Source organism: Rhinopithecus roxellana, chromosome 4 (assembly GCF_007565055.1).
Source record: "Rhinopithecus roxellana isolate Shanxi Qingling chromosome 4, ASM756505v1, whole genome shotgun sequence".
Classification (NCBI taxonomy): Eukaryota; Metazoa; Chordata; class Mammalia; order Primates; family Cercopithecidae; genus Rhinopithecus; species Rhinopithecus roxellana.
Window position 1 is genome coordinate 52,384,377 of NC_044552.1, and position 14,356 is coordinate 52,398,732.

Consider the following 14,356-nt stretch of genomic DNA (forward strand, 5'->3'; position numbering starts at 1 on the left):
TTTTTAAAGTTTTTTTTCCCCCCAACTTCTATTGCCCCAGGAACTGTCCATGTCACGGAGGATGGCCGACGTATTCGTTTGGCTGCTGAGGTTGGACTGTTGACTCGAAATATACAAATTCAGCCTGACGTATCATGTAGGGGGAGACTGTTTGTGGGTCCCTTGAGGAAGTCCAGCCGAGAAGAATTTTCAGGTAAATGAAATGTTAGGTAACTAGGCGTTACCAATGGGAGCCTATTCATCTGGGACACCCAGAAATCCCAACTGTGAGAATTTTCATTTATAAAACAAGATGTTCAAATGAGATAGTTCCTTTGTGCTTGGAGAAGCTATGAATTTTCAGTCCTAATCTGTGCTTAATTATCAGTGTGATGTTAAAATAATATACTAGCGATCAGCACATATGCACATTTTACCTCAAAGAAAACATCTTCAGCAGATGTGAAATTTCCTCTGCTTTGAAATTATAGATGATTTAATGACTACTTCAATTTTATCTCTTTCCTGAATTTCTATTACTCTTCCCCAGTAGCATGCTATATCTGATGGCAGGCATCAGTTCATGCTATAAATTAATAGCATAAATTTAAATAAAAATGATTTCCATATTCTAGACTGCTTTAAGGATCAGTTCAATCTTTCTTGTTTCTTTCAAGGTTTAGCCCTTTTGGAATGCTGCAAAATTATTTGATTAGGACCTCATTTCTTAAACTTGGGTTCCTTATACATTATTCCAAAGTTCTTTCCTGATCAAACAGTTTGGTTGTCACTATAGCTCAAACTTAGAAAATCCTGGTGTACATGAATATAAAAAGTCCTGGGGAAGGCCGAGAATAAAGGATCTAACACTTCCCAAATACATTTGGTATGGGATTCTCTTTGTTGGCACAACTATTTCACCAGTTTTGTAAAGGGCAGTGTTTGAACCTTAAATCAAACATTTAAGATTTCTAGTTAATAGAACAAGCTCTATCTCCATAAACCCTTATCAGTGGTGATTTCCACCCGCTACCCCAGGTGACATTTGGCAATATCTGGAGACATTTTTACTTGTCACAACTTGAGGGAGCTTCTGGCATATATGAGTAGTGCCAAACATCTAGCATGCACAGGACGGCCACCCACAGGAAAGGAGTATCTGGCTCCAAAAGTCAATAGTGTTGAGGTTGAGAACCCTGCTCTAATTGATGGAGACAAAGGCTTGGTTCCAATCTTTTAGGAATAGACCATTCTAAGGTTGATGAAGATGGGGAATCAGGAAGGAGAGAGCAAGATAAGGCCCCAGTTAACTGAAACCACAGGCCAAGCTGGAGCATGGTCACAGGAACAGGACAGAAGGCCAGTTCTCACAGCTGAGCACCAAGTCAGAGCAGAACCAGCAGCAAGACTGACCTGATCCTAAACTTCTAACAATGCTGATCCTTACATCATCCCCTGGGGAAGGGAAACTCAAACTCTATTTTGTGCTTCTTATGGACCAGAAACTGTGCTGGTTTTCACACAGTGAAAATTTTATCTTATTTAATCCTAAAATCCTCATAAGAGAATTTTATATTCCTATTACAGGAAATAGAGTCTATAGTACAATTGCCTATTTATTTATGTAGCTCCTTCATTAGCTTATAAACTCCTTGAGGTGAGAAATAGGTCTTTCATCTGTTTTCCTAGTGTGGTAACTGCTGTACATTAGGTACTTAATAAATATGAATGAAAAATGTTAATGAAGAGTAAGGAAAGTCATTTCACTAGTAAGTAGTAGATTCAAGCCTGGTTCTTGTTAAATAAACTTTTAATTTTGTAATGATTTTGGATTTACAGAAAAGCTGCACATGTAGTCTAGAGAGATCCTGTATACCTTTCACTCAATTTTCTTCCATTAATAGCTGATATAATACTAGTATATTTATCAAAACAAAGACATTAACATTGGTACATTACCATGAACTAAACTCAAGACATTCTTCAAATTTTACCAGTTTTTTTCTGTTCCAGAATTCAATTCAGGTTTAAACACTGCATTAAAAATGCTTACGTTTTTCTATAACATAGTCCAGGGCCTGAATAAGAAGGGCTCAGCAGGTGTAGGTCAGAGATGCCCGATATGGGTACTGAGTTGTTACAGAGCAGAAAAGCAGGTCAAGACTTTTGAGTCCTACTTTTATATTGGAGGGCTCCATCATTCTTCTCTTCCTGAATAATACCCAGCAAGTTGTACTTAACTTGCTAGAATATTTTTCAGTAGTGATTGAAAAATAGGAAAATAGTTGTGAATAAAATAATTGGTTCATTCAGACTGGACACGGTGACTCATGCCTATAGGCCCAGCACTTTGGGAGGCTGAAGCAGGCAGATCACTTGCAGTCAGGAGTTTGATACCAGCTTGGCCAACATGGTGAAACCCTGTCTCTACTAAAAATATAAAAATTAGCCAAGCATGGTGGCATGCACCTGTAGTCCCAGCTACTTGGGAGGCTGAGGTGGGAGAATCACTTGCACCCTGGAGATGGAGGTTGCAGTGAGCCAAGATTGTGCCACTGCATTCCAGCCTGGGTAACAGAGTGAGACTCTGTCTCAAAAAAAAAAAAAAAAAAAAAAAAAAAAATGCTTAATTCTTTATGTAAATGCTCAAGACATTTTTAAGTCTTTACTAATTGATTAATTTTCAGTCATTGTTTAATGTGCACAGAAGTAAAAAGACCTTGTACAGTTTAAAACTATGAATTAAATCCATGGAAGTATAAGACATTAAAAAACCTGATAATTAAAATAATCCTGAGAGCTTCTGGATAGCTGAACATGTGGAGTTTCCTAGGCTAAGGCGGTGCACCCAGGGAGGGTATGGGAGCTGCATGCCCTTCTCTCATGCCATGCCCTACACATCTCTTTATTTATCTCCCTTGTAATATCCTTTATAAGAAACCTAGGAAATAACAATAATACTGACATGTTGCCTTGACAGAGATTCTGAAATCACATTAAATGCTAAAAATAAGCTATTTATGTATGGACTTATGCTTGCATTTGGTGTTCTTTGTGCCAGAGTTCCACAGAGCAGGTTTGCCAGCTCTTTCAGCTATGTGCTATTGGTGAGGGATATTGCCCAACAAATATCTTTTGGATGTTTTATTGTTCTGTGAGTATGTCCACACCATCTCCCAATACTTCCTCAATAGCATTCATTGAGAAATTTAAATACGTTAGAATCCTGTTGCCTGGCCACAAGGAGACGTATAGGTTCTTTTACTTAGCCTGTCTTTCTCAAAAGGACTTGCTTCTTCATGGCAGCCGATTTGCTAGGGTTCTAGTTTCTCGTCTCTGAAAAGGTAGTGAAGAAATGAGGGGCTTAGGCTATACTGTCTTTGAACCTTAAATACTATTATTAAAACAGTGAAACAGCAACTTCAAATATATTGCTTCCTTTATCTTTATGATGAATAACTTCATAGTTTACCTTAGTCAATACCTTAAAAAATGAAATAAAAGGAGCCAAAGTTGCGACCTACTTAGCAAAGGATGCACAACTAATTATTAGCTCATAGCTACAGTGCGGTTATCTGAATCATAATGTAGAGATGCTACTTTTATACACCGAGTCTTCCTATCTTTCCAGGATGCCTGCATGGGGTTAATAGTGCGACTTTTCATCCATGTGCCTAAGGTTAAGTCCTAGCTTGTTAGTTCATTCTTCTCTGCCTCAGTTTCCTTATCTGTAAAATGAGGATAATAATTGTACCTACCTCATAGGATTTTTTTGAAAATTAGGAGTATGAATAAATAAATGAATATAAATTAGAATCAGTGTCTGCAAATAATGAGTGTTATATGAGAGTTAAAGTTTTTAATTCACCTCATTATTATTTCATATTAATTAATCTATAATCATGTTATTATTAATTTTACCAAGAGTATATATGCTGAATCATTGTATTTTTAAATCAACTTACTGGCGATATTTTATAGTGTGTTTTAACAATACCTATTTAAAACAGTACAAATAACATTGCAAATGAGAGTATAAATTTACTATTTTCTCCTCATATAAAAGATATAGAAAATCTTATTATGAAAATGAAACAGTGAATAAAGTGTAGCCAGGATAAAAATATAGAAAAGATTTTACAGAATCTTTAAAGTGATTTTAAAAGCATGTTATTGCTTCTACCATATTTTAATCAGAAGCATGTATTGAATATCATTCTTCTGGATATCAACTGAGCAGAAGGAAATTTTGCACTCGTACCCTTCTTCAGAAATGCTTAATATTCATTTGTGCAATGTCTTCGTGTGAATGGCTGGGGCCTTTCACGTGGTGTCACTGAGACGCTGAGAGGGAGACTTGGCTTTGAGGTGAAGGGCCAGAAACCCAGAATCTCTTTATTCTTACCCAGTTCTTTGACCAGGCCCCAGACAAATGCACAGAATTGTTAAACGTAGCCATGCCCATCCCCAAAGTTTGCCTCTTTACTATTTCTCCTCTCATCATTCCCCATCCTATCACCAGACTCTCAGACTGCACATGCAATTCAGGCATTAATGTGATACTTGTAATGATTCCTACGTTTTTAGTTGAGAATCTGTGGTGTGAAATATGATGCTGGTGTTGAGAATAAACTTACATTTTCGTTAAAAATCTTCATATCTTAATGCCCTAAAATGGGTCATTCTTCAGCCTTTTGTGGGGAAGAGGAAAGTACCTGATGACATGCATTTTGTTTATAGGTGTCCTTCAACTTCTTAATGTGGAAATTCAGAACTTCGGGTCACCACTGTACTCATCTGTTGAATTCAGTAATGTGTCAGCAGGATCCTGGATCATATCGTCTACTCTGCACCGGAGCTGTGGCGGGGGCATTCATGCAACTGCCAGTCATGGAGTACTTTTAAATGACAATATTGTGTTTGGTACAGCTGGCCATGGCATAGATTTAGAGGGTCAGGCCTATACTGTCACTAATAACCTTGTGGTCCTGATGACACAGCCAGCGTGGTCCACCATTTGGGTGGCAGGAATCAAAGTGAACCAAGCAAAGGACATCAACCTCCATGGCAACGTTGTGGCAGGATCAGAGAGAGTTGGCTTTCACATCCGAGGCCACAGGTGCTCCTCTTGTGAACTGCTTTGGTCTGACAATGTGGCCCACTCAAGTCTTCATGGCCTTCACCTCTACAAGGAAAGTGGACTTGACAACTGTACCAGAATCTCTGGCTTCTTGGCTTTCAAGAACTTTGACTATGGTGCCATGTTACATGTAGAGAACAGCGTGGAGATAGAGAACATTACTCTGGTAGACAACACTATTGGTCTTTTGGCAGTAGTGTATGTATTTTCTGCTCCACAAAATTCCATCAAAAAAGTGCAAATTGTGCTTAGGAATTCAGTCATTGTGGCCACCAGCTCTTCTTTTGACTGCATTCAGGACAAAGTGAAGCCTCATTCAGCCAACTTGACATCAACAGATAGAGCTCCTTCCAATCCAAGGGGGGGTCGAACTGGTATTCTGTGGCCTGTATTCACCTCAGAACCAAATCAGTGGCCTCAGGAGCCATGGCACAAAGTAAGGAATGACCATTCAATTTCAGGAATCATGAAACTTCAAGGTAGGATGTTTTATTTTATCTAGGCAATACCATTTCATACATCCATGCATATAATTTTTAATAGCATTTGAAATGCTATTAACAACATGCTAGACCACAATGTAACAAAAAGGTACATTGTGGTCTAGTGCTTGCTGTCCAACCTGCTGAGTATTGCTAGCCACAATGGTAGTTTATAATTTCTTACAAAAGTCACTGCTTTATACATATTGAAGAGCTTTCTACAACTTATTTTTTTAAAAAAATTTTAAAAATTTGAATATAATGAGATGGAATCTTGCTATCTTGACCAGGCTGGTCTCAAACTCCTGGCCTCAAGCAATCCTCCCATCTCGGCCTCCCAAAGTGTTGGGATTACAGGCATTAGCGACCACTCCCGGTCAACACAGCAATTATTTAACTTGATTACATAAGAACTCTCTTGGTTAGGTGTTATTTTTTCTATTATGCAAGTGAGGAAATTGAAATGTAGAAGTTGTGTCTCATCTGAAGTTGCTTAGTAGATGGTTGAGCAGCAGAGGTTAAAATCAAAGTTGTGACACGACTTGTGCAGTTAATCTTCTATTAGATCTCTTGTACCATTGTACTCTCTCCCCTGTTACTTACTTTATCTGTCAGTGGGTTTGTCTTTCTGTAAAATGAATGGATTTTGATTAAGCCTAAAATGAAAAGCCTTATTGCTGTTAAAGCTTTAATGTATTGAAATACTCTTCTCTGTTGCATACAATGTCCATGTATTGAAGAACTACACATATTTTATATCAAGATTTATGTAAATTCCTAAGACTTACCTGGATAACTTAAACTAACTTGGAGTATATGTTATTGTAACAATATTTAGTTGTATATTAGATGTTTATGGCTGGTGGTTTATATGATATAATGTTATGATATATGTTTTTAAAATTTCAGATGTTACCTTTTCTAGTTTTGTGAAGAGTTGCTATAGCGATGACCTGGATGTCTGCATTCTACCAAATGCAGAGAACACAGGAATTATGCACCCAATAACAGCAGAGAGGACCAGGATGCTAAAGATAAAAGATAAAAACAAGTTCTACTTTCCCTCATTACAACCCAGGTATAATTTTTAGTATTTATAATAAGCCATATTTATGAAGTACTTGGCAATTCTTCAAACCCTAAACATGTTTTTTAAAAAGAATAAAATCATCAAAGAAATAGAAATAAGTCTTAGAATGGTAAGGTACGTTAACTTAATGACCAATTCTTTACGCCTCCTATAATCATGCCTTGTGATAAATGATTTTTAAAATATCTCTCACTAAAGAGGAAGGGGCTATTTCCCTCCCCCTTGAATCTGGACTCAGCCATGTGACTTTCTTTAGCTAATGAAAGAGGCAGAAGTAATGAAGTGCAAGTTTTATTGATATTGTTTTATTGTTTTGTCTTTATTAGAGAGACTTCTTTGGGACGTTTTCAAACTTTCTGGTAATAAATTGACTCTAATTCTTCATTCTTCGTTGAAATAAAGTGTCAGTGGTCTTCAGAAGGAGACCCGTTTGTGCAGGAACTAGTAGATAGAAGGAGATTGTGTCTGCTGACAGGAATCTCTGAACTGAACGATGAGCTGTGGCAGACACTGGCATTTCAGACCAGGTGTAAATACTGTTTTCTGACATATGATCTAAGAGTTTCATTCAAATATGTGAAAACTAGATAGGAGTTGTTTCTTTTGTTGTTGTTGTTGTTGTTTTTGTTTTTGTTTTTGCCATGAAAGAGAATAGAAAGTTAGAAGCAGGAAAAATGAATTACTTTTTCTTTCCCACAGCACTGGGGCAAACTCCTTTAGTTGGAAAAAACAAAAACAAACAAACAAAAAAGCACACTAAAGAAACCACCCTAATTAGAGCATTCATGTATTTGGCTTAACACGAGTGTCTTTTTGATGTCCATCCCTGAATCATTATAGGTACTTAAACATGGTTAGGTAGGCAATTCATGTAATTTTGTCACTTTTTAAAATTTACTATCCAATTTTCCTTACGTTCATGTCTTACCCCAGGCTGATGTAGTTGTAAAGTTACATGTCTTAGTCTGTTTGTGCTGCCATAACAAAGTACTGCAGACTGGATAATTTATGAAGAACAGAAATTTATTTATTTTATTTTTGGAGGTAGAGGTCTCACTCTGTCACCCAGGTTGAAGTGCAATGGCACAATCATGGCTAACTGCAACCTTGACCTCCTGGGCTCAAGTGATCCTCTGCCTCAGCCTCCCAAAGTTTTGGGATTATAGGCATGAACCACTGCACATGGACATAAATTTATTTCTTATAGTTCTGGAGGTTGGGGAGTCCAAGATCAAACACTGGCATAATTGGTTTCTGGTGAAGGTTTCTCCCTCCTTCCAAGATGGTGCCTTGTTGGTGCACCATCTCTCCAGAGGGGAGAAATGCTGTGTTCTCACATAGAAGAAATGGAAGGGCAAGAGAGCACTCTCTTCATCCTCAAGCCCTTTTATAAGGGTACTGTCTTATTCATGAGAGTTGAGTCCTCATGACTTTATCACCTCCCACAGGCCACACTTCTTAATACTATTCCATTAAGGATTAAGTTTCAACATGAAATTTGAAAGGACCATCATTCAAATCATAGTACTGTGTGATATTAACAACTGAATCTTTGTGCTGATAATACTCAATACATTGTTGGTATACAATAAATATTTAATATTATTACTTACTGTATTTCAAAGCATTAAATTAGTGGAAATAAAATAAGTTCTCTATAAGTCAATGTTATAGTTATCTATTAATTGTTTATATAGCCCACTTGACTAAATTCTGAAAGTGCAGGTGCCGTGTTTGTCTTTGTTACTGTCATGTTACCCAGCCTGTCATTTGTAGGTTTTCAGTAGATATTTGTTGAATGAGAATATCTATTTTTCTTTGTATATAGCATAAATATAATTGATATTTATAATAATAATTCTAAAATACTGCAAACTCCTGAAGTTTCTAAAAATAATTATATTATGTTCAGTTGTTATGAGAGGAAGTTTTTTTGTATCTTACTTCTTAAAAAATTAGCAATCTATATAAAGATTACATATTAAGATATCCAAAATATTTGGTTAGTAAGAATGTCTTTCTTCTTGACCATATAACCAGGAAAAACATGATTTCGTAAAGAGTTTTATTTTATATCTATGTAACACATTATCAATAATAAAAATCTGTTGAATTTATTTTATACAACATTAGCACTACCAGTGTATATTTTCTTCTTGCTGCTTATCATGAAATGAAAGAGTTGCTTTTTGACTGTCTTTACAGGAAAGATGTAGGAAAAGTAGTCTGCCCTGAATTAGACTGTGCAAGTCCAAGGAAATATCTCTTCAAGGATCTGGATGGGAGAGCCCTGGGTCTGCCTCCACCAGTTTCTGTATTTCCTAAAACTGAGGCAGAATGGACTGCCTCCTTCTTCAATGCAGGTAAGCTATATCTGAACTCAGTGCCTGTGGTAGAGGCAAGGGTGCTTGTGAAGGAACTGGTTTAGCTGTGCTCATTGAGAATGAAATGTACTGGTGAAGACCTAAATTCTAAAGTTGGAGTCTGTGCTATCTGCTGCCAATTCACCTGTATTACAGGAATGCTGAGTCATTATGTGATCTCACAACTTTACCGCTGTGCCCTCTATGAGATTGCCTGTGTCCATGTCAAAAGTGCAGATTCTGAGTGCCCAACTCGGTGCACAGCTGGGAGGACAATTCTCTCCTAGCTTGGGCACTTGGGCCTGAAGCAGTCATCATGCTCAGTGTTTCATACTGGTCTGCCATGGAACCGGCTCCTTTTTCTTTAAGCTTACCTTTCTTTTCTGTCAGGACTTAAAGCGCTGTCTCAATGGTAGGGTAGATGTCATGTGGTTTGTCCCCCTTTTCTCCATTCTCCAACTGTCCCCCAAACAGGACTGTGCTCCAAACTTCTTCCTCTTCTTGCTTATGCAAGCAAAGCACCTTTTATATCAGTTTTTATGGCTGGACCCCTGGAGAGGTCATTGTCCTTTTATTTCCACTAACAAGGTGACTCTGAATTCCCATTTGTGTTCAACTGGAACCTGCTGTGGTCAAACGTAAAGAAGTTTTTCTGTTTTTTCCCTATCTCTTTAGTTGATTCTTTTTAGATATCTTTTCTGGTCTTCCTTGTCCTTTTTAAGTTTTGAATGTGAGACTGTCACAGGACTATGTCCTGAGACCTTTTTCCTTCTTTCTCTAATTTTGCTCCCTAGGACCAAGACTGAAATACCATCAAATGCTGATGACTTCCAGTTTATATCCTCAGCCTAGACTTGATCCTGAAATTTGGTCTAGTATAGCCAACTGACTTTACTTGGAAAGATAATAGACATCTCAGACTCAATATGCCTCAAAAAGATTCTTGATCTCTGCCCCATCTACAACCTGCTTGTTGCCTAGCTGTCCCTACCTCAATAATTGGTGCCACCATTCCTGAGGCTATTTAAGTAAAAAACCTGGGAGTCATCTTTTATTTTTCTTTTTCCTAACCTTCTCAATCTTGTCATTTCCTCCACTACTACCACTCTCACCATTCCCTTTACTACTAGCCACCATTATCTCTCACTAGGTGAGAGAATAGCCACCTTGCTGATCTTCTTCCTTCTACTTTTGTAGTCTCTAGTCTATTCTTCACATAATGGCCAGAGTGATATTTTTAGCTTTCCACTCATTCAGAATTAAGTCCCAGCTATAAGCCTGTAAGTCTTGCAGCCCCTGGTTCCTGCCTACTCTCTCACCTCCTCTCTTGTGACAGGCCTTTTACTTAGTCATCCTGGTCTCTTACTGTTCCTTTAACATGGTAAGCATATCCCTATATCAGGGCCTTTGCACTGGCTTTTTCCTCTTCCTGGAATATTTTATTCTCACTTCTTTGGGAGCTAGTTCCTACTGTTCAAATAAGGTACCCTCAGAGAAGCCATCCTTGACCACCCTATCTAAAATAATCATGAGATCATTATTCTGGAGCTCTGCTATGCTTGCTTTATTGTTTGTTAGAGTCGTGTTACGTAACATTATAAATATAATTGCTTACGTTAATGTACTGTTTATCCTTTTTAGAACTCAAACTTCATGAGGGCAGGATTTTTTTTTTTTTTCCTCACTGGTGTGTATTTGGGAGGATACTCAATAAACTGGTTGACTGATCAAATGAATGGATTATAGGTAACCAGCCAGAGTAGCTTGCTGTTTTGCATCATCCAAGAGCATGCAGAATGAACTGAGGCCTTCAGGTCATTGGTTGAAGAATTTATCTGTAATATGAAAGCCTAAAATGCAGATAGTTCTAGGTATCTCTTTACTTGTTTTCACCTTTCTTTCATCTGAACTACTGCTACAGTACAGCATTTGGCACTTGGGGCTGTTTCTACATATAATTATTTTAATTACCATAAAATTTCATGCTTGAATACTTATACTTTTTAATATTTATTTTATGTTTTTCCATATGTTGAAGGCTTATCTCTGGAATAGAGTGACAAGCTGTGGGGACTACAGTATTGGTTTTAAACTCAGTGCCAGGTGCAGGGAAACGCTGAGTAAATGTTCATTTTAATATGTCGGCTGCATTTGTTGAATAGAACCAGCAAATACCTTTTTTGCACAGAAGAATGAAACTCAGGGACACATTTATACTGAGAAAATATGTGGGTCATAGTAAAAAAGAAAGTAGCAAAAGAAAAAAGATAAGGGGTTACCCTCCTCTTTACCCCTAGATCTACTCAAATGGCGTTCTATAGTAAGTTTTCTATTGGTTTTAAGAATTATTCCGCCATTACAGGTATTTATGCTATGGGGAAAACATTCTGATATGTTAAAATAAGCACATGCCTAATTGTGGGACTTTTCTGGACTTGAGCTTTTGGTGAGGATCCCATTTCTGTGGAATCCATAAGGGATGTGTGTTTCAGAGCATTTGATGAAAATTATATTTTATCCTAACAGAAAGGAATAAAGACTGAAGACAATGTCTTAGTTTGGGTTGTCCTGGAAGCAGACCCTGATACAAGGCTTAGAATTCAAGTAGTTTAATCGGGGGTGATCCCATAAAACACCAGTAGGGAAGTGAGGAAGTATACTAGGAAAAGAAATAAGGCCAGTAAGGGAAGTGTTATCAAACTGGTTGCCACTGTGGAAGCTGATGCTCAAGTCTGATGGGAAACTGCGGGAGATCATGGGAACATCACCCCAAATTATCCCAGCCAAGCCACGGGGAAGCTCATGTATTTGTATTTCAAATCCTGGCTCCTCTGTCTTTGAGCTTACCTTTCTTTTCTGTCAGGACTTTGGGGGATGCTTTGGGGACATTAACTCTCCAGCCCTTTAACTTTCTCTGAACACAGGCTAGCTGTGCTCTTCATTGAGGCCACCAAAAACTCTCAGAAGGAAAAAAAAAAGAGAGAGAAAAACATTAACACCAAAGTTATCAAAAGAAAAAAAAAAGCTTTTCAGAAGGAAGTCATAGGTTTTTGTGGTAGCAGCCTTTGGTGTATGAAGGTGAATGCCAAAAATACATGGGTGTGGCATCAAAAGCATCTGTTACAAATAGAAACTCTAAAATGTCAGTCAAATTCTCCATGTTTAAATCATAAGAATATTCTTTTTAGGTGATTGCTTACCAGGTGGTGTAATACGCTGTTTAGGGACAAATATGTTCTTGCTGCTGGTTGCAATGGTAGAATATTTGCTTTTTCTCAGCTCTTTACCATGGCTGTCAAACATGATTCAAAGGTAAAACTCCATGAGTAGTATAATATTACACACGATTTACTATCAGTGTGTGGACAAGCATGTATGTGTGTGAGTGGCTAAATGTCCGTATGGAGGTATGTATGACTGACTGCCTAAACTCCTGATGTTTTAGAGCTTTATAACATTTTAAATGAGGTTGCTATAGGTACCAACTGCAAGGATTCCCACAGAGGAATCTGCTGTTTACTGCACTAAAAATACAATCTGTGTCCTCTTGCAATGAAAGAGACAGCACATAGTAAATGGTGCCTTCCGGGTGCTGACAGGATTGCAGTGTTTTTCTTTGACTTCCAAAGTATGAGTAAATCCCTCCTTCCCTAATGCAAATTTCTTTTCATTTTTAAACCATCTTCTCTTAGCTACTTTCCAGTTCCTGTCCACAATGTGGTGGATGATAAAAGCACAGATTTAATCTCAGGATAATTAATGACTATTTTGTATTTTTTCTCTTCAAGACCAGAATCTATGATTATCTTCAGTAAACCAGAGAAAGTAACGCAGCTAAGGTGAAAATGGAGACCACTGGAACCAAATTTTATATTTATTCCAAATGTCATTAACAGACACTTATATCCTTTCCATATTTTTTAAACGTATCTCTCCAAGTCGTTTGGAGTCCATTGCCTTTGAGGTTTATTTTTAATCTGGAAAATAACAGAGTTTATTTGCACATATAAGTTCATACAAAAACTACTCACCCAGACAGATATCCACAGGTCCCAGCATATTGTCATATATTCTGGCATTAGGAGCAAAAACCATCCATGTGGATCAGCTGTGAGGAACACTCTGCCAGTGGGTTTTGCTATCTGTGTAATGCAGGGTGTGTAGCCAGGGGAGAAGAGAGCTGCTAATTTTGTTTCATACTTATCTGTAAGTTTGCATTTGCAGCCAACTTTGAAAAATGTATAACAGTAGAGAGCAAGACAGCTCATGCCAAGCAGGTGATCTTCTTTTTTATTTCTATTTTTATTTTTTTGAGACGGAGTCTCGCTCTGTTGCCCAGGCTGGAGTGCAGTGGCCGGATCTCAGCTCACTGCAAGCTCCGCCTCCTGGGTTTACGCCATTCTCCTGCCTCAGCCTCCCGAATAGCTGGGACTACAGGCGCCCGCCACCTTGCCCGGCTAGGTTTTTTTTTTTGTATTTTTTATTAGAGACGGGGTTTCACCGTGTTAGCCAGGATGGTCTCGATCTCCTGACCTCGTGATCCGCCCGTCTCGACCTCCCAAAGTGCTGGGATTACAGGCTTGAGCCACCGCACCCGGCCTCCAAGCAGGTGATCTTCTGAGAACCATTTACATTTTATTCTGGAAAGGAGTTCTTTTGATTATGGAGGCATCTGATGATCTGAACAGTCAAAATGGTTTAGAAGAACAAAGCACTGAAATTAATGTCCCATTCAGGTAGAATTAGGCAGATACCAGAACCTTCCATTCTGGCTCCGTACTCAGTTTCTGTCTGTCCCAGGCTACAAATGGGTGTCATCACCTCACAACCCGGTTCATACATGTGGGGCACCAGCAGTGTCGGGAGGCAACAGAAAGAAACCAGAGCTTCAGTTTCAAGAGCATTTAACAATTTCTCAACTACGACAAAAAAAGCGGAAGGGAGGTAAAATGAAAGCTAGCATTGCATGAGCACCTTGTTTATGCTACACACTGAAATTGGCATTTTCATTGATTTGCCAAGTGTATTTTGCCTACTTCCTGTCTACCAGAGCCTCTCTAAGCATGGAAACTATAGCAATGAACAAAACAACATTTCTGCTGCCATCAAGCTTATGTTCCAGTAGGGTTAGGTACATAAACAAATAAAAATTCCAGAGGTACAGAAACAAAATTCCAAATAAACAAAAAAATATTCTGGGACCTGTGGCTCATGCCTATAATCTCAGCACTTTGGGAGACTGAGGCAGGCAGATCACCCAAGGTTGGGAGTTGGAGACCAGCACGGCCAATGTGGCAAAAAT

The 14,356-nt window shown here is 38.2% G+C and overlaps 1 protein-coding gene across 1 annotated transcript in view; it reads left to right on the top strand.

Annotated features, from left to right (window-relative positions):
- Window positions 1-14,356, top strand: part of PKHD1 (PKHD1 ciliary IPT domain containing fibrocystin/polyductin) — a 467,968-nt gene that overhangs the window by 332,572 nt on the left and 121,040 nt on the right. The window contains 4 exon segments of the mRNA XM_010364246.2: window positions 41-193; window positions 4,720-5,598; window positions 6,511-6,679; window positions 8,897-9,054. Of these exon segments, the coding sequence (XP_010362548.2) occupies window positions 41-193; window positions 4,720-5,598; window positions 6,511-6,679; window positions 8,897-9,054 (1,359 nt within the window).